Here is a 20,568-nt window from a genome sequence, read left to right as displayed (position 1 = left end):
TCTCAGGAGGTCTAGCTGTATCTGCGCTGCCAGTTTGCACATCCTGTGAAAGTTGGAATCCATAGTTTATTTTTCACATTTTCATTCATAAATGTCTAGTTAATATGTCCGTGTGTTGAACCTGTCTGTTGCTCATGTCATGAACTCGCTCTATAGTTTTGAATCCTGTTCAGATGTGCTGCTGGAGAGATCCCGTCGCGTGCTCTCCCTCCGGTCCGCTGGGCGGCGGCGTGCAGGCGGCCCGCTTCAAAGGACAGAGACCACAAAGAAGACAAAGCCTCTTCCGTGACGTCACGGTGTGTTTTGGCCGTGCGGAGCGGAACGAGGGAGGAAAAAAACCTCTTGTTGTTGTTTGTGTTTGTGGAGACTCATCTTTCACACTAACGGCAGCAGAAACCCGGAGAGAGAAACGGTGGATCCTGGAAACCATGTCAGACACGGTGAGCCAGACCGGAAGCTCCGATACACAGATCAGCACAGAGACCAGAGGCTGCTGCAGCTAGCTAGCAGCTAAGCTAACCCCAACCCAGCTAGCTGCTGTAGCCAACCAGTACGTTAGCTTGTTAGCTTCCTAACGCCAACTGTTAGCTGCAGCTGCTGTGTGTTACCGACTTGAATGCAGCTGGATTTGGGAGTTTAGTATTCACTGGGTTCAGTTTACTGAAAGGCGGCAACACTAACTGTTAGGAGCTAGCATGTTTCAGCTTTAGCCAGTTGGTTAACTTACCTGACGTTAGCAAGTTAGCAAGAGTGCTGCCAGGCTAACATTAGCCATGCTGTGGCAACCAGTGTCAAGACAGACAGAATTAAAAACCTTCAGTTAAAACAGTCAAAATAAAACTCTTAGTGAGGAGCAGAGTTTTGAGTAACTTTGAGTTCAGTGTAGAAGCAGTGTGTGTGTGTGTGTGTGTGTGTGTGTGTGTGTGTGTGTTACAGTTACCAAGTAGCAGTTGGCTAAGTACTTTAGTTAGCTTAGTACTTTAGTTAGCTTAGTACTTTAGTTAGCTAAGTACTTTAGTTAGCTTAGTACTTTAGTTAGCTAAGTACTTTAGTTAGCTTAGTACTTTAGTTAGCTTAGTACTTTAGTTAGCTAAGTACTTTAGTTAGCTAAGTACTTTAGTTAGCTTAGTACTTTAGTTAGCTTAGTACTTTAGTTAGCTTAGTACTTTGTGCAAACCTGTTATGAATGGTCCATTGCCACAGTGTTCCCATTTCAATGTACCGTGCCTTTATTTTTAGGCATTTTAGCTGAATTGTGTGTTGAATTGTGTGGAACATCAATAATAACACTAAGTACTGTTCACATATTGTACATTTACCTCTTCAGAGCCTGAGAGTCTGAAGCAGTGTTATGAGCTGCTCTGCTGCTGTGAGCATCAACTTCAAACTTTATTTAACTGGAGAAGTTGACAGGACATTTGTCTTTAAAGCAGCAGACTGAGTGTTAACGTGGTTACTGACACACTTAGAGGTTTTAGGATATCATGACACATAAGTCTGTCATTGACATAAGTCCAACATTACCATTCAGTTCAATGGGATGAACATTACAGTTTTTTACAATCGGTTACTGAGTTCACTTCTTCAAAACTCTTCACAGCTCTGCACCAACATGCAGCTTCACACTAAACTACCAAAACCACCAAAACACCGCAGCATGTCAACATCAAATCATTGAAAATCTGAGTGAAACAGCAGCACCAGTCTTCTCCCAACAACAACAACAACAACAACAACAACACTCTGTCAGTCAGAACAGGAAGCGTCTTTAAAGTAGTAAATTATATTAAGCTTAGTTTTTTTCTTTTTTTAAATATTTTTTTTCTTTTGGCATTGTAAATAGATTAAGTATTTCATTGAGAGTATAAGAAATGTATAGATTATTTTGTATTTTTTACAAAGCTATTACCAAACAGAATGGCAGCTGTGTATAGAATGAACTGCAGTAGAAGCTACAGGAACAAGTCGTAGAAATGTGTGATCTTCAGTGAGCTTTATTCTTGCCGGGGTTTTTGGCTCACAGTAATTACAAAATATACAAAATGAAATGTAGTGGAAACAAAAATTCCAGTACTATAGACCTAAAACAGTAAAAGTTACTTGGTTGCAGTTTGATGGTCTCTGACTGAGGTGGGAATCAGCTCTGGTTGGTCTCATTTACATAACTTCAATCAACCATTATATCTACTTTTTTTCAATATAGTATTTGTGATTTAGCAAATTTCTGTCCACTTGAATTCTGTATGTTAGGTTTTGAACTTTAATATTTTGAAAAGAGTATGTAGGATAAATGTTTGCAAAATTGGCTGCAGACACACACACACACACACACACACACACACACACAGTTCTGATGGAGGTTGAGTTTGAGTGAGAAATTAATTCAATAATTTTGAAAATTGTGGTCACTGAACGCATTTTGTGTCAAATGATTGACAGTTTAGTCCACAGGTTGCTGTTGTGCTGACTGTGAAAAAGTGAACTCAGTATTGAAAAATGCTTGTAACCAATTGTAAAATAAACTAATTTGATTAATGTGATTTTGGACATATTAGGTAAACAATTTGCTGTACTACTTTTACATTTTCTTTTCTTTTTTCAGTGCCATGTTTTGCACCAATAATTTAAAATTCAGGGTCAATTTGTGAAATTTCAGGAATATTTTCACCCAAATTCCATGTTGTAACAAGATTATCTGTGTGTCAGCTGATGCTTTAATGATGTAATGAATGGTGTGTGTGTGTGTGTGTGTGTGTGTGTGTGTGTGTGTGTGTGTGTGTGTGTGTAGGAAACCAAGCCCTCCAGTCAGGATGGTGGGGACAAGAAAGATGGAGAGTACATCAAACTCAAAGTCATCGGACAGGTGGGACTGTGTGTGTGTGTGTGTGTGTGTGGTCCAGAACAGAGCTCTAACACACTAACATAGTGGTACAGTTCAAACTGACAGCAGAATATTCACACTCCAGATATTTTCAGTGTTTTTCCAGTGGTTTACTTCAGCAGCAGGTCGGTGAACTGAGTGTTTGTTGGATAAATCAGCGTCTCCGTTTCATACAGACTAGGGACGTCCAACAAAAATCGATGATGGATTTATTGTTTGTTATGTGTCACGTCAATTAACCTTAACGGTTAATGACTGTTTGAATTGCGTCATCGCAGCCGGTTAGTCCAACTATGCAAATGGCCATTAAACCAAAGTGGAGAGCTACTCGCAAGAAATGCCTCCAGCACTTGATACCAATCCACTGGACCAGGCAGGATCCCAGGCTGACAGCACCTAACGCAGCGGTGCCTCTGCACCCCGGGACCTCTGTCCCGTCAGAGCGTCTTCTCTGGGACCTCTGTCCTGACAGAGCGTCTTCTCTGGGACCTCTGTCCCGTCAGAGCGTCTTCTCTGGGACCTCTGTCCCGACAGAGCGTCTTCTCTGGGACCTCTGTCCCGACAGAGCGTCTTCTCTGGGACCTCTGTCCCGTCAGAGCGTGTCTTCTCTGGGACCTCTGTCCCGACAGAGCGTCTTCTCTGGGACCTCTGTCCCGACAGAGCGTCTTCTCTGGGACCTCTGTCCCGTCAGAGCGTGTCTTCTCTGACGCTGGGCTGACGGTGTGTATGTGGTGCGTTACTCTAGAGCATTTGGACATATAAATTAAAATGTTTAGGCAACAGGTCTAAAACAGTTAACCCCAGACGATTTGATCAACAATAGTTTTTTTTATTTCATTTGGAGTTTGGAAACATTATTTCAGTCGGATTAATATTGGAATATGAGAATGCCAGATGAAAATGCGGCAGGATTTTATGAGCCATAACTGCAGCCTCAGCCTACATAATAATACTCTTATTTGGTTCTTTATGATTACAGTCTCCATTCAGCTTCAGTATGCTTGTCAGTGTGACTTGTCTGGATAATGCTTCGATTCGAAGTGTGTGTAGTGGGGGTTTAACATATTTGGGCCTAACAAACCGATATTTGACCGTTCACTAACAGTGCACATCATTTTTTTTGAAAATGTGCATCTCTAACACAGACTGTAGCCCAATGTGCTTCACATAATAATAAAAACAGGAAATGAAATAAACCGGAGGTAAATACTCAACAAGCAGTAAAATATTGTTCTGATTTGATTGGCTCACAGTTAAACTGACTCCTGATTGGCTGCCTGTTACGCTGCTTTGCACAAAGCGGTAGAGTCTAAACTTCCTGGATGTTAATGAGTCTGTTGGTGGAAACATGTTTTTCCCATGAGGACTGACAGCAGATCTGAGGCAGCAGAGAGAAACAACATCATGGCAGAAGTGAAGTTTTATTCTCTTGTGATCAATAACTTCTGGAGCATTACAGCTGCTGGGAATAAACAACAGACTCCGCTCTGTCTGTACTTCAATTAAAACATTTTATTGAAAAATAGCAATGTTTCATTTCTGAGACCTTCGTCGGGCGAATCAGAGGATTCTCCCAGGAACATACAAGGAAAAGTTTTTTTTTTTTATAGACAGCCGGCCCTTTTCAAACATGGCTGCCATGCTGCAGCAGGGTGTTTAGCTTCTGTCGCCCTTAACTCTGTCTGTGACACTTATTTAGTGTTTCAACATAATGTTTAACACAATACAGCTGTTTCTGTTTCTGCTGTCAGACGACTGGTCAAGTCACTGATCGAGGGTCACAAAATGCTAACTGGCTAACGCTAATTTCTGTACTGTTACCATTTTGTGACCCTCGATCAAATCACTTTTGTTACAGTGGTGCAGCCGTGTGACCTCAGAGACAGAAACATCTGTCAGGACAGCAGCTGTGTTGTGTTGCACATGATGTTGAAACACTAAACAAGAGTCAGACACAGTTATGGGCGACAGGAAGTTGTTTTTTAACGTTGCTGCCAATGGTGAGAACCGATATTTACCCTGCTGCAGCACGGCGGCCATGTTTGTGAAAAGGGCCAACTGACAAAACATAACACAATACACATAACAGACATAAAAAAGAACCGTAAATGGACAGAAGAAAGACGCACCAGAGACCCACCCTGAAACAAAAAGAATATGTTATATATGTGTGTGTGTGTGTGTGTACCTATAACTGTAATATAGATCTATAGCTGTCCTGTAAGGAGGAAGAATCTACAGCTGATCCTGTTTAAAAGCGTTCAGTATGATCAGAGACGTTCTGCCACTTCTTCACTTACTTCAAAGTGGAGTTTTACATTAAAAACAGATAGAGTGATGTCACGTGTTTCTATTAAAAGTGTATATTCATTTTTCAGGCTCATGTGTCTGTTGATCCTCTGTAATATTTCCTTCTCTCCTCTCAGGACAACAGTGAGATCCACTTCAAGGTGAAGATGACGACACACCTGAAGAAGCTGAAGGAGTCCTACAGCCAGAGACAGGTGGGAGACACACACACACACACACACACACACACACACACACACACACACACACACACACACACACACACACACACACTCTGACTGGCCTGTGTTCCTGTCAGGTTTTTACAGCAGTGATGTTTGGTTCATTTCCAAAAGTGACCCTGATGATGAGGAGAAACCTGTTCAGCGTCCCATGATGCCTTTCTGTCACTCTGACCTTTCAAAAATCTCTGATGTTTTATTGGTTGACTTTTAATGTTGTGCAACATGAGGTCGCTGCTAAAAATATGCAGTTTTCCAAGAAGTAACAGTGATGTGATTTGATTTTGATGTAAAAATACAAGCAAATGAAAATTATGTCAATTATTTTGGTATTTGTTGTTACATATGTAGGTTATGATTTAGAGAATTAGCTAACAAGGTGAAAAGTCATTTTTCATTTCATTGTGACTTTAATGATCCATTGGAAAACTGAGTTGTTGCAGAATAAGATCCAGACAACATGACACTGAACTGTGTTCAGGTTCAGGTTCAGGTTCAGGTTCAGGTTACTGGTTTACAGACCGTAGCGGATCTGCCAGTGTGCATCTCTAGGTTTTCACATTATGAACAGATAGATGTATTGTAGCTATTCACAAATTAAATTCACAAATGAATCTGGATTTGCAAGTAATTACCAGCATTAACAGATGGGGGAAACCCGAAAACCCCTCTCTGTCTCTCTCTCTCTCTCTCTCTCTCTCTCTCTCTCTCTGTCTCTCTCTGTCTCTCTCTCTCTGCCTCTCTCTCTCTGCCTCTCTCTCTCTCTCTCTCTCTCTCTCTCTCTCTCTCTCTCTCTCTCTCTCTCTCTCTCTCTCTCTCTCTCTCTCTCTCTCTCTGTCTCTCTCTCTCTCTCTCTGTATGTGTAGAGAGATGTTCTGGTCAGATTAATCTTAAGAAACACAAACCGCGCTGTTTATGAAACTGCTACTCAGACGTGGAAAATTGCTGTGTGTGTGTGTGTGTGTGAGCTGCTGGCGGTGTTGTGAACGATCTCGTCTCTCTGCTGTTCTCAGGGCGTCCACATGAGCTCCTTACGCTTCCTGTTCGAGGGACAGAGGATCGCAGACAACCAGACTCCCAAAGAGGTACGACAGCTTCTGCCCATCAGGCTCCGGCGGTCTGGACTGGACTGAAGACCAGATCAGATCAGCTCAGACCAGATCAGATCAGACCAGATTGGGAGAATTTAAGATCATAAAACAAAAGATTACAGCAAACACAGAGGGGTGAAGTTATGAAACATCCTCAAGGCTTCCTGGTGATTTATGGATAATGATCGTTCCAAAAAATAATATTCAGTCCGGCAGAAGTTCTGTTGATATCAAAGATGATGTAAAGAGTTGGGATAGGACTTTATTGATCCCCTTGGGGAAGTGTAGATGCTACAGCAGCAACTGGCAGACACTGCCAGTAAGGCAAGTATTGTAAAATACAGGAAGGTAATAAAAGAAATGGGCACTAAATAAAATAAAGGTAATGTACATAATATAAAACAACAGAGTCAGTGCTGATAAATGCAATAAAAAAAATGCAGATTCAGGTACACTGTTGTAACTGATGTTGATGTGATGCAGCTTGCTTACAGACCGGCTGTAGAACTAATCAATACTACGCTGGTTTTTTTCCATGGGAAGCCCTGAACTCAACTGACATTCTGATCAGATTCCATACAATAATATGAATATGAATAATATTAATCTCATGGGTTTCAGTAGTAGTGACATGATGGTGGAAATGTTTGAGAGGCTTTTCCACCCGGATAAGAAGAAACCTCTCGAAACACTGAAGACTTTATGAAAGTGTGACCAAGTCAACTCTGCTCAAGTCTCAAGTCAGTCTCAAGTCTAAATGTAGAACAGCAAGTCAAGAGTCCAGTATCAATTTAATATCTTAAAGAAAACTAAATATCTAGGACTTTTCAATACAATATGGTTTTAATAGGATAAAAACTTGGTAAGAGCATCATGAGCTCACTCTGTCGTTCCCTCTCTCTCTCTCTATCGTTCTCTCTCTCTATCGTTCTCTCTCTCTATCATTCTCTCTCTCTCCCTCTCTCCTTCTCTCTCTAGTTGGGGATGGAGGATGAGGACGTGATTGAAGTCTACCAGGAACAGACAGGAGGCCACCGGACGCAAGAAGAATAACTCATCTACCTGCTTTCTCTTTTTTGTTTCTTCTTTTTCTTTTGTTAATTATATTTTATATTTGTACGATGTATTGATTATCTGTTATTGATCTGTGCTGCTCAGACGCGGGGGAGGAGCTCAGTGTAGCAGGGAGTCGTTTCAGGGTTTCCATGTTTGTTTTGGATGCATCATCTCAGTGGCGGAGCGTCTCTTCGTGTCTCTGCCCGGTTCACTTCCACGCCGGTCCTGCAGGCGGCGCTGCAGCGTCTTCACATACAGACTGAAGCAGGCTCAGACCTGTGAGCTCCTGGTCACGGGACGGCCCGCAGCGTTACCGAGCGTTCACACTGCGAGCGACTCGGCCGAGGAGTCGCTCTGTTCTGATGGACTGTGGGCGGGGCCAGAGGCTCTGTGGGCGGGGTCAGAGGCTCGGTGGGCGGGGCCAGAGGCTCGGTGGGCGGGGCCAGAGGCTCTGGTCTGCAGCTACAAAGTTTTTAACAGGCAAATCAGATTTTTGCTGATCTGATATTGCCTTCCATAACATTATATTGTTTTAATCTATAGTTTAATTTAGTCAACAAAGCTAGTAAGTGTTAATTAGGCGGCATTAATGGAAAATCTCAATAAAACTTCAGATCTTCGACACGATGGTGGATCAGCCGGTTGTTTCTGACACGTTTCTTCCTGTCGTCTTTCTAATAAAAGTTACAGAGACCTGAAGCTTTGAACGCCTGGGATGAACTCCGTTCTGAACTGTTCAAACTAAATCACATCAGCAGGGAAACGAAGTTCAGCCGACTGCTGGTGACCAGCTGATCGTGTCGCTCACAGTGTGAACGCAGGTTTCACCTGGGAAACCTTCTCAAACCAACTGGACAGCGTTAAAACGCCTGCTGGGGAAACTAAAAACGAGGCTGTCCGTTCCTCAGTAGTTGGTATTTTGGAGATGCAGAGTTTCAAGATTTGGTTCAGATTCGGTTTACCTGCAACCTAAAAATGTTTCTCCCACTTAGCCCGACTTAATGAAAATGCTACTAAAGTAAAAGGCAGAGACGCTCCACACAGAACCGGGAAGCCGTCAGTTTGAAGACAAAACCACCGGCCTCTCTCCCCGCCGCGTCCCGCTCTCTGCTGCCGCATCGCGTCCCGACTGTTTCTTCAAGTCCACAACGCACAATGAGAGCGAATCCATCACTGACTTGTTTCTGAAACACTTTGGAGACACGGCACCGTCACCGGAGACCGGCTTCAGGCTCGATGCTCACAAAAACAATATATCTCTCATTTCAAAAGTAATGTCACTTTACCTGTTAGCAGTCATCAGGTCCTCCTCTCTTCTAACATCAGATCAGTCGGTTTCCTCCTGAACCGTCAGGAAACCAAACGGCGTCCGTGTTCCTGTCGTCCTGTAACTGGAGGAGGGAAACGAATCAGAGAGGAGGGATATAACGTTAGTTTTTGGATAATTCAACGTCAATCTATTAAGAGGCATTATAACAAACTTGATTGGTAACTAATATTAGCTCTGAAATTGAAATAGCAATTTGTGATCATCATCACATGTCCGGTGGTGGCCGGTGTCTGTTTACATTTCTCAGTGATGGATCTCTTTCATTGTGAAGGCGAAGGCTGTACAGAAATTCATTTACCTTTCAACAATATTGTATAGATCAGGAGAATTTTACAAACTTAATTGTGATATTTTCTGAAATTTCATATTTCCAGGCGTATATGTTGTTGTTACCCCACTTGTATATTTTGTATACATATTTTTTATTGTTTGTGTGAGTAAAGGCAGGTTTTATAAATTCTGGCACAGACACAAATACACATCTCTATTCCAGCTCATCAGAAGGGAAAATGTGTGTGTGTGTTTTTCTGTGCTTTCATCATCTGTTGCTCTACAGTCTTGTGCTTTTTCAGTCTTTTCTAAAAAAAAAAAAAAAAAAACCCACCTTATGAAAAATCCCTACACCAAACTACTGACCTGAACCTGGAAGTGATTACAGAAAAATAATTAAATTTGTGACAGTTTTCACAATCAAACAAAAAGCATACAATAGAAAATAGAGGGTAAAACCAATATAATAAAATAATAGGAACAATAAAAGCAAGTCTATAGAGTTGAATAAATGTGATGCAAAGATTACAAGCGATGTTTAAATGGTCGGCCATGTTTAAATCCACAGAAACAGGAAAATGATTCAGAAGATGTTTGAGCTGAGCCGCCTGTAGGGGGCGGCGTGCACGTGCCGAGTGAGGCCGGGTCACATGCAGCGAGGGGAGAGGACAGAGGACACAGGACGTTTATCAGGTGCGCCTGGCGTTGCCAAGCAACCAAAGACAACAACTTCACACGTTTGTTAGTAGTTATCTGAAATAATGGATTACCATCGCAGTAAAACGGTCGTAGCAGCTTTACTTCCTGATCTACATGTGGAGCAGAAAGAGCTTCCAGGCTGTGACGCGCTGCGCTGGCGTTCCAAACAGTTGAGATGTTTCTATCCATAGAGATATAACAGTGTTATATAACACTGTTATATAACACTGTTATATAACAGTGTTATATCTCTATGTTTCTATCTCAGTGTGCCGTGGTCGAAAAAAAGGCGCGTCGCAATGCGTGCGCGTCGCGACCACATCGACCTCACGTTTGCGCACGTCTGCCGCACGCCCCCGTTGACATGAATGGATTTGAGCGCACAAAAGACGCGGTATGTGAACCGGCCTGCCGCTGACCACCGGGGGGCGGTGTGTGTGTGTGTGTGTGTGTGTGTTAAACAGCACACTGACTCTCCTGCTGACAGTCTCCATGTTACTGATACAAGCCTTCAGACTGCACAGTGTCTCATGTTAACAGTGCAGCTGTGGGACTTGAACCAGCAACCCTGTGGGATAAATGCACATCTACCTTCAAGCTCCACTCACAAGGCGTCTCAGTTTATTTATTCCAGAGTTCCTCCTGCCAGCAGGTAGACTCACCCTGCAGGTCTAACCACAACCACTACCAACCACAAACTCAAAGCTCACACTGGACCTGGGAGGTTTGGGGGTTTGAACCCTGAACCTCCTGAACTTCTAACAGCCTGTGATCCTGCTGAGCTACAGACTCTGCTTCCTGCCGGAGGACAACTGACAACTTTAACAGACATGAGTTTAAGAAGCAGCGACACCGCTCACGAGACCAAAAGATGCAAACCATCAATTAACACTGAAGCTGGTCGACCCCCTGCAGCTCAGCAGCAGAACAGCAGCTGACAGGATTTCACTGATTTTCACTGCCAGGCTCAGCAGGCTCAGCAGGTGCAGCAGGTGCAGTAGGCTCAGCGGGTGCAGCAGGCGCAGCGGGTGCAGCAGGCTCAGCGGGTGCAGCAGGCGCAGCGGGTGCAGCAGGCTCAGCGGGTGCAGCAGGCTCAGCGGGTGCAGCAGGCTCAGCGGGTGCAGCAGGCGCAGCAGGGTCAGCAGGCGCAGCAGGGTCAGCAGGTGCAACAGGTTCAGCAGGTGCAGCAGGCGCAGCGGGTGCAGCAGGCTCAGCGGGTGCAGCAGGCTCAGCGGGTGCAGCAGGCGCAGCGGGTGCAGCAGGCTCAGCGGGTGCAGCAGGCTCAGCGGGTGCAGCAGGCGCAGCAGGCTCAGCAGGCTCAGCGGGTGCAGCAGGCGCAGCGGGTGCAGCAGGCGCAGCGGGTGCAGCAGGCTCAGCGGGTGCAGCAGGCTCAGCGGGTGCAGCAGGCGCAGCAGGGTCAGCAGGTGCAACAGGTTCAGCAGGTGCAGCAGGCGCAGCAGGCTCAGCGGGTGCAGCAGGCGCAGCGGGTGCAGCAGGCTCAGCGGGTGCAGCAGGCGCAGCGGGTGCAGCAGGCTCAGCGGGTGCAGCAGGCTCAGCGGGTGCAGCAGGGTCAGCAGGCGCAGCAGGCGCAGCAGGGTCAGCAGGTGCAACAGGTTCAGCAGGTGCAGCAGGCGCAGCAGGCTCAGCGGGTGCAGCAGGCGCAGCGGGTGCAGCAGGCGCAGCGGGTGCAGCAGGCTCAGCGGGTGCAGCAGGCGCAGCAGGCTCAGCAGGCGCAGCAGGTGCAGCAGGCGCAGCAGGCTCAGCCAGTGCAGCAGGCTCAGCCGGTGCAGCAGGTGCAGCAGGCTCAGCAGGTGCAGCAGGCTCAGCAGGTGCAGCAGGCTCAGCAGGTGCAGCAGGCTCAGCAGGACTCAGAGACCGCCTCAGCACACGGAGCATCTCACTCTGCAGCCTCCACAGTCCAGAGGAAGCTCCTGCACACGCTCAGGAAGACGCTCATTTCCTGCTTCTGCTATTTACATTTAACCAATCAGATCGCTCCACACATCCTGAGAGCCAGTTATACAGAAGAGTAATAGCACCACATAGAAGGGGAAAACATACACTCACCGGCCACTTCATTAGGTACATCTGTTCAACTGCTCGTTAACACAAATATCTAATCAGCCAATCACGTGGCAGCAACTCAGTGCATTTAGGCACGTAGACACGGTCAAGACGATCTGCTGCAGTTCAAACCAAGCATCAGAACGGGGAAGAAAGGTGATTTAAGTGACTTTGAACGTGGCATGGTTGTTGGTGCCGCACGGGCTGGTTTGAGTAATTCAGAAACTGCTGATCTGCTGGGATTTTCACACACAACCATCTCCAGGGTTTACAGAGAACGGTGCGAAAAAGAGAAAATATCCAGTGAGCGGCAGTTCTCTGGGAGAAAACGCCTTGTTGATGGCAGAGGTCAGAGGTCAGAGGTCAGAGGAGAACGGCCAGACTGGTTGGAGCTGATAGAAAGGCAACAGTAACTCAGATAACCTCTTTACAACTGTGGTGAGCAGAAAAGCATCCCAGAATGCAACACGTCCAACCTGGAGGCAGACGTCACTCTGGTAGCTGGTTGACACTGAGCTGAAAGCTGATACCTACCCAGTGTTAGTAAGGTGTTCCTAATGAAGTGGCCGGTGAGTGTATGTTTTAATAATAAAGTGGGGAAAAATACATTTTAATAATAACATCGAAAATTTTGGAACTTAAGTCAAAACGTTTAAGAAAAAAGAAAGCAAAACTTGAGAAAAAAGCTTAAATAAATTTGAGAGAAAAGTCTGTTTAATTTGAATTCATGTATTGAATTTTGAATTTGTTTTTTAATTTGGTAATCCACTGACTCAAATGAACAGGTAACAGCTCACAAATGAACACATAACAGTTTACTGATGCTCTCTCACACACACACACACACACACACACATGTTCTGCAGCTGAAGACATCAAACTTCTTTGTTGATATAAATTCATTTTTAAACCATTATGAATATATTCTTCTTGAATACAACAGAAAATATCCATCTGATGGAGTTGACAGTAGGACACATAAACACAAAATAATAAACATAAAAACAATTAAAAAGTAATTCTATGCATGCTACTGGAAACCTGCCCTGTTTCAATAATAGTAACTATAGCTGTGTTTCCCTCTGCTGTTAAACTGAAACAGATTGTTGTGCAGAGCATGTCCAGCATGGATTCACATTTCAACAGAAGCCGTCCACACAACACTTTATACTGACTGGTCAAGCCTAGTTTAGCCGGACCGCAAATGCAGACGTGTGCATGATACTTTTGCGGTTAAAGAAAAGAGTAAAATATAAACTTTACTTTCACTCAGAATTCACTTCTTACCCTGCAGTATCGAGCGCTCTCCTTTTCTCAACCTTTTCCATATCAAGGACCCCTAATGTACTCCATGTCAGAGCCACGGACCCCACTTGATGAGAGTTTGTCTCTTGGACCCGAATCTGAGAATATTTTTATTGTCAGATCTGATTTTGTCCTGAACTCCATGACTGTCTGTGTTGCAGGTAGAGAGACAACAGAGAAACTCTGAACAGTCATTCTTCTACATTCTCTGATTGTAACTTCTTATAAATTAAATAATGATGAAGTTTAACAATTCATCAATTTGCTGGGGACCCCCTGGAACCCCCTAAAGGACCCCTGGTGGTCCCCAGACCCCACGTTGAGAACCACTGCCCTAAAGGACCCCTGGTGGTCCCCGGACCCCACGTTGAGAACCACTGCCCTAAAGGACCGCTGGTGGTCCCCGGACCCCACGTTGAGAACCACTGCCCTAAAGGACCCCTGGTGGTCCCCGGACCCCACGTTGAGAACCCCTGGTCTACATGATATTAAGACCTGTAGGAAGGTGAAAGTTTGAGCCACAGCAACATGAAGCTTGGCAGGTTGTTTCAGAGCGAGTGACGGCACGTACAGAGCAACGCTGATCACCATACTGCGGAAAATTGAATATTGCGATATTTAATATCTGATGTTTGATATTATTAGTTTCTGGCTCTCTTCTCCTCTGTCAGTGTTTAGCCATTTGTGCCTGAAACACATTTAGAGGTAAATAACCTTAGTCGTTGATATGCATCCAGTAAAATCAATCAACAAGTCTCTTAAAGCAAGTGAAAATATTTTTTTTTAGCAAAATTATTATATCCCCAAAATAACTTTCAGGGATATTATGGATTCACCCTGACTGCCGCCGCGTCCGATAACTTTTAAGTTTTTATAAGAATCTTTTCAAATTTGGTATGGACATCGATGACCCCTAGAGGAAGAACTCTATTGATTTTGATGTGTTTATGATTATTATAACTATTATTAATTAACTGATTAAATTAATGTCCATGCTATTTGGACCCATATCTCACCAATGGTAAATTATATTGTATTGAAATTTGTCAAGAGAATTATTCAGGCAATTATGGAGATTTGTATGAAGTTTGCACTTTCTGTGATTATTATTAGCCTAATAAATTAATCAATACATTTGTGTGCTGTTCCTTTTTTTTTTTATTATTATTGTTTTTCTCTTTGGGCTCAATTTCCTGAGATGGTAAATGCTGGAGTAGAGCCGGTTGAACAGTTTTATTGTCTTTTAATGTAAAAATACTTATTTTCATATTTACAAAAGTAACACACAAAGCTAGCAAACTGTGCCCTGCCATTAAAAGATAACACATTAGTTTGTGGAGAAGGAAGTTATCCCCGATAGAAAGTGTATCACCTGGCCGCGGGAGCGCGCATGCATTCAGCGAAGGTTGCTACGCTTCGATTTCACCTAAGAAAATGAAAAATAGCAACATGTGGATTGTTTAATTGTTTAAATGAATTAAACCATCAAGGGTTTTATTTTGTATATACTTCAGATCATACCTAATAACCATGGTGAATATGGAGAAGTTTCTTTTCTTTCTTTCTTTCACTGGATGGTAGGGCATCATCTGTGCATTATAGAGGGAGTTACATATGTTGGTAGACTGCATGTCCAGTCTGGTAGGACAAGTACCTTAATGACTTTGTGTTATGAAAAGCGCTATATAAATGCATACATTATCATCATGATGATTATTATTATGATTATTTTTATTTACCCTTTAAGGAGGGGGAATTCAGAATAATTTACAACAATATCCAATGGTAGGCTATCATTTGCAATGGAAAAGTGGATTACAGGAACAAAATATTGTTTACAATGCTGCGTTCAGTTTAATGTACATTTCGAGTCCAGTAGATGTAACTGAGGCGAGCAAAGTGTTAAAATGATCACAGTATCTTGATTTTACAGTAACGTACCGAGCGTGTATTTGAATGAACAACTTCCTTACAAAAGGTAGAAAAACAGCGTGTTTGGATCCAGCTTCCAAACAGTAACACAGGATGTAAGTACTGGACTACGTGGTACATTATAACACTGTCACATTATAGGAGGAAAAAGAAATGACTGCCTTGGTTTTTCACTAGACATTCAGTTCAGTGCCATGAATAATACGAAGTTCGATAACACGTACAGAAGAATAAAAGCATTTATTTTTATAGATGAGCCATGTGTTGTTTTGCAAAACCTCGTTGATAAAACTACAATGCTAAAACGATGAATTAAACAATCCACATGTTGCTATTTTTCATTTTCTTAGGTGAAATCGAAGCGTAGCAACCTTCGCTGAATGCATGCGCGCTCCCGCGGCCAGGTGATACACTTTCTATCGGGGATACCTACCTCGGCACGACACCGCCTCTCTGCACTCACTGAGCCTCACGTGAAGGGAAAACACAGCTGGTGCGTCACGTGTCGTAACGCACAGCTGTGTAGTCCAGAAGATGCTGCTAATGGCAGCTAGCTAGCTAGCATGAATGGTCTGTATGTTTACACAGCATGTAACTACTGAACTGTAATGCACATAGCCTACCTGCACCGACACGTCGGGTCTCATTAATGTCCCGGAGCTTAGGAAGCAGTCATACATCACAGACTGTCAGAAGAATCAACTTTTCCTCCATTTTTCAAACTCTCACTTCACTCCGGCGACACGGTGTCCACTGATCAGCTGTGTGTGAAACTCCGCGTGGTGTCAACAAGCTAAAGACAATCCGACTCTGACTGAGCGGGCGGGCACGTGCGCGACACGAGCACGAACGTGACTTTAACGAGAGCGAGCCCGTGTCCCGCTCCTCCGTGTCTCCCCGCGCGCCTCATTGAAACTGAACCAGGCGATTGTCGCTTCCCGTGTAAAAGTAAAAGTAAAAATAATAAAGTTTGCATTTAATGTGCTATTTATCTTTATATTATTCTTTTCCTGGCATGTTGCCTAATCTTTGAGGTTTTTGCTATATACAGTGGCAGCTATTTAAAGTATTGGAATATTTGAAATAAATAACATACATAACATAATAACAATTTTTTTTATGTTATTATGTTTATTTTATTTGAAAATATATGTTTGTATTGTTCAGAACCTATTTTGGACAAGATTACAGAATACTAAAGGAACCGCACAGTAGAAAACTCACTGGCAATAAATTGTACCATCCCAGGTCATTATCTCAGAGAATAAAGCACCCAGGTCCCTGCAAATGCACGGACACCAAGATATTTTTACTTTAAACCAGGAAGTAAAAGGATATTGAGGTATCTTTGATAGATTTGGGTTAATGATTAACATTTAAAATACGTTTTTTTTCATTTTTCAGCTACTGCCACAGGCACACATCACAAAATCAAGTGCTGAAACTGCCAGAATCTTGTAGTCTGCCTACAAGCCTCTCTGTAAAAGAAAAAGAGAGGAGCTGCTGCCTTTCTGTCGCTTTCAGACCCCTAAACCTGCTCCAGATCACAGGCCAGAATCATCGTTTTGACCCTCACTACAAAATTGGGGGAAACTCAGTAAATAATGATCAGTGAGGTTTAATATTTGAGCTTTCTTCATCATTTATATATATATCTTCCACCAGGAGAAAAATGATCAAAATCAAAAGTTCGAGCCGACGAAGTTCCTGAAATTTTGTTGATTTGACACAGAATGACCCAGTAGTAAGTCATATTTTTTTGTTAGGACATGATTGGTCCCAATTCTCAAGAATGGGTGTTAAATCATAGGCTAAACGTTAATCTCAAAAGTTACGACTCCATACTGTAATTTCATCGATGCAAAACTTCACATTCCTCTGTCCTGACTGAACATCAGCAGCCTGAACAGAAACAGGCTGTTAGTCCTGGAGAGTTCACCAGAGTTCACCAGAGTTCACCAGAGTTCACCAGAGTTCACGATGACCTCAAGACTCTTTGCAACAAAGCAACACAGTACAACGCAATCTGGACAACAGCGGAAAATACACGGAGTAAATACTGTTAACACAGAAATCTGCATTCTGCAGGAAGAGCAGGAATATCCCATCATTTCTTCAATTGATCCAAAGAAAAGAAAAACTACTGAGAGAATTCATGAAAACTATTGTTTGATGTGTGGAAGTGAAACAAACACAGCTCTCCTCAGTCCTCCGTCCGAACGATTCATGAGAAAATGAAAAGCAACAAAACCTCAGATCTCAGACAGACTCAGATGGAAACACCTGAACACGGTCCACAGTGACCCAGGACGCTGAATGGAATGTGTGCGCATGTGTAGGATGTGTGTGTGTACATGCATGTGCAGGTTCACATGTACACACATAGCCTACATACAACTGTAATTAGGCTATTTTATTTTATTGAAGACTGACACTTTTAGTTGAGAATTATTTACATTTGTGTTTATGTATTGCAGTAATTCATGTGAAAATAACTATAAAATGCTGATATTCACCAATATTCAATGTAAAAAACACTAATCTGTTGTATCTTTGCTATTTTTTCCTTATATCATCTTCTTTTACATGTGTTGTGTTTGTTTATGTGTGCTTTGGCAGTATGTACACAGCCTGCGTCATGCCAATAAAATCTCTTTGAATTGAATTTGAAAGATAGTGTAGAAGAAGAGACAACGCTGATGCAGCCTCACTGCAGGAACTAGCTTCACCTCGGCTTCTCAGACCTGAAGCTGAAAGAGAATCCGGATCTGTCTCACCTCGGTCGGGTCTGGTTTCCACCTGCGGCCTCCACCCCTCCACCCCTCCACCCCTCCACCCCTCCACACCTCCACCCCTCCACCCCTCCACCCCTCCACACCTCCACCCCTCCACCCCTCCACACCTCCACACCTCCACACCTCCACACCTCCACCCCTCCACCCCTCCACACCTCCACACCTCCACCCCTCCACACCTCCACCCCTCCACACCTCCACACCTCCACCCCTCCACACCTCCAGCCTCCACACCTCCACACCTCCACCCCTCCACCCCTCCACCCCTCCACCCCTCCACCCCTCCACACCTCCACCCCTCCACACCTCCACCCCTCCACCCCTCCACCCCTCCACACCTCCACACCTCCACCCCTCCACACCTCCACCCCTCCACCCCTCCACACCTCCACCCCTCCACACCTCCACCCCTCCACCCCTCCACACCTCCGGCCTCCACCCCTCCACACCTCCACACCTCCACCCCTCCACCCCTCCACACCTCCACCCCTCCACCCCTCCACACCTCCGGCCTCCACCCCTCCACACCTCCACACCTCCACCCCTCCACACCTCCACCCCTCCACACCTCCACACCTCCGGCCTCCACCCCTCCACACCTCCACCCCTCCACACCTCCGGCCTCCACCCCTCCACACCTCCACCCCTCCACACCTCCACCCCTCCACCCCTCCACACCTCCACCCCTCCACCCCTCCACACCTCCACCCCTCCACACCTCCACACCTCCGGCCTCCACCCCTCCACACCTCCACACCTCCACCCCTCCACACCTCCGGCCTCCACCCCTCCACACCTCCACACCTCCGGCCTCCACCCCTCCACACCTCCACCCCTCCACACCTCCACACCTCCAGCCTCCACCCCTCCACACCTCCACCCCTCCACACCTCCACACCTCCACACCTCCGGCCTCCACCCCTCCACACCTCCACCCCTCCACCCCTCCACACCTCCGGCCTCCACCCCTCCACCCCTCCACCCCTCCACACCTCCACCCCTCCACACCTCCGGCCTCCACCCCTCCACACCTCCACCCCTCCACCCCTCCACACCTCCGGCCTCCACCCCTCCACACCTCCACCCCTCCACACCTCCGGCCTCCACCCCTCCACCCCTCCACACCTCCGGCCTCCACCCCTCCACCCCTCCACACCTCCACCCCTCCACACCTCCACACCTCCACCCCTCCACACCTCCGGCCTCCACCCCTCCACCCCTCCACACCTCCACCCCTCCACACCTCCGGCCTCCACCCCTCCACACCTCCAGCCTCCACACCTCCACCCCTCCACACCTCCGGCCTCCACCCCTCCACCCCTCCACACCTCCACCCCTCCACCCCTCCACACCTCCACCCCTCCACACCTCCACACCTCCACCCCGGCTGGGACAGATCCACCTGCTCCAGCTCTCTGCTGTGGTGTTGACCTTCTCCATCATGCAAACATTTATCACTTCACAGATTCACACTGAAAACAGATTAGAAACAAATGGATCTGAAGAATGCAGACGTTATCCGTTCACATTTTAATATGTATATTATATTTAGTTAATTATCTCTCGCTACCAGTCTCGCCTAGCTAGCTATAGCAGTTAGTAGCTTTCTAACTAGTAAGCTAGCTAGCTAACTGCCTGCTAAATTCAAGCAGCCCAGTTGTGGTTGTTGTTCCTGAGATTCTAATCTGATAACTGTTCGGTCTAAGCTGTCTGAAGTCCTCATTTATGTGATGAAATAACATTAGTTGTACATAATAAATATGCCATTGTTCCAGGGAGAGTTTCCCACCCAGAGTGTTCAAAATGGCCGCCGTGTGACGAAGACTCGATCAGGCAAAAAAGGTCTACAACAGATAAGACCTTGATGCTGGCAGAATAATACAGCAACACAGAATTTATTGTCACTGTTTTCTTTGACGCTGGAAAAAACCCCTCTTATAAAATCGTATTTAGCTTTATTTTAGCAGGAAATGTGTGGCACAGCGGCTGAAGCTACAGGATTCAACACAGTATTTTGAAGGTAAAAAGTTAGACCCAAAACAATTGTTCTTCAGTTTTCTCCACCAGAGGGAACTAGCAGCAACACACACACACACACACACACACACGCACACACACACACACACACACAGAGAATGAAACTCATCTGGATTTTGCAGCAAAGGACATGCTCTTTTATTTCAAACCAATCAACAAGGACTATAATGCTTTCTTTGTTGTTAATATTGTTAATATGTTGGATAAATATTACTTTTCTTTTGTTTGGTAAGAAATACCCCTGTATGAATTTAAGTTGATATGCTCTTGATCTTGTATGTTGTTAGTTCTAATTTGCCTGAATATTCCACGGTTCATATGTTTGACTACCATTTTTAATTGAAGGAAACACTGATTTTGGATTTTCTTTACATATTTGTATTCAACACATTTTGAAGTTTGTGGACTTTTTGAAGTAAGAACTGGGCTTATGGTCAGTGTTTTAAAGTCGCTTAAATATGAAGCATCTGATTTATGTCTAACTGACTGGATGACCAGATTCAATTTTGTGTGTGTGTGTGTGTGTGTGTGTGTGTGTGTGTGTGTGTGTGTGTGTGTGTATGAGCCAGCAGGTGAG

General features: G+C 44.8%; 1 protein-coding gene across 2 annotated transcripts; it reads left to right on the top strand.

Annotated features, from left to right (window-relative positions):
- Positions 1–281: 281 nt before the first annotated feature.
- On the top strand, positions 282–9,386 carry LOC139911192 (small ubiquitin-related modifier 1). 2 transcript variants are annotated; one of them, XR_013505161.1, is made up of 6 exons: positions 282–440; positions 2,789–2,863; positions 5,308–5,385; positions 6,426–6,497; positions 7,482–7,752; positions 7,803–9,386. XR_013505161.1 is itself a non-coding variant. In XM_078286287.1 (5 exons), the coding sequence occupies exons 1-5, from the start codon at positions 429–431 to the stop codon at positions 7,554–7,556; spliced, it is 312 nt and encodes a 103-aa protein (XP_078142413.1). In that variant the 5' UTR covers positions 282–428; the 3' UTR covers positions 7,557–9,386. The 2 variants fall into 2 exon arrangements, 1 of the variants encoding a protein (XP_078142413.1); XM_078286287.1 differs by having other exon boundaries at positions 7,482–9,386.
- The last annotated feature ends 11,182 nt before the right edge of the window (positions 9,387–20,568 follow it).

Source organism: Centroberyx gerrardi, chromosome 10, assembly GCF_048128805.1.
Source record: "Centroberyx gerrardi isolate f3 chromosome 10, fCenGer3.hap1.cur.20231027, whole genome shotgun sequence".
Lineage (NCBI taxonomy): Eukaryota > Metazoa > Chordata > Actinopteri > Beryciformes > Berycidae > Centroberyx > Centroberyx gerrardi.
The sequence above is the reverse complement of the archived record's forward strand: the minus strand, read 5'-3'. Positions and strand labels throughout refer to the sequence as shown.

What these genes read in the sequence shown, in the direction of transcription:
- LOC139911192 (XM_078286287.1), top strand. An exon ending in AACTCAAAGTCATCGGACAG is followed by an intron (nt 2,864 to 5,307) that starts GTGGGACTGTGT and finishes CTCTCCTCTCAG; the next exon opens with GACAACAGTGAGATCCACTT. An exon ending in ACAACCAGACTCCCAAAGAG is followed by an intron (nt 6,498 to 7,481) that starts GTACGACAGCTT and finishes TTCTCTCTCTAG; the next exon opens with TTGGGGATGGAGGATGAGGA.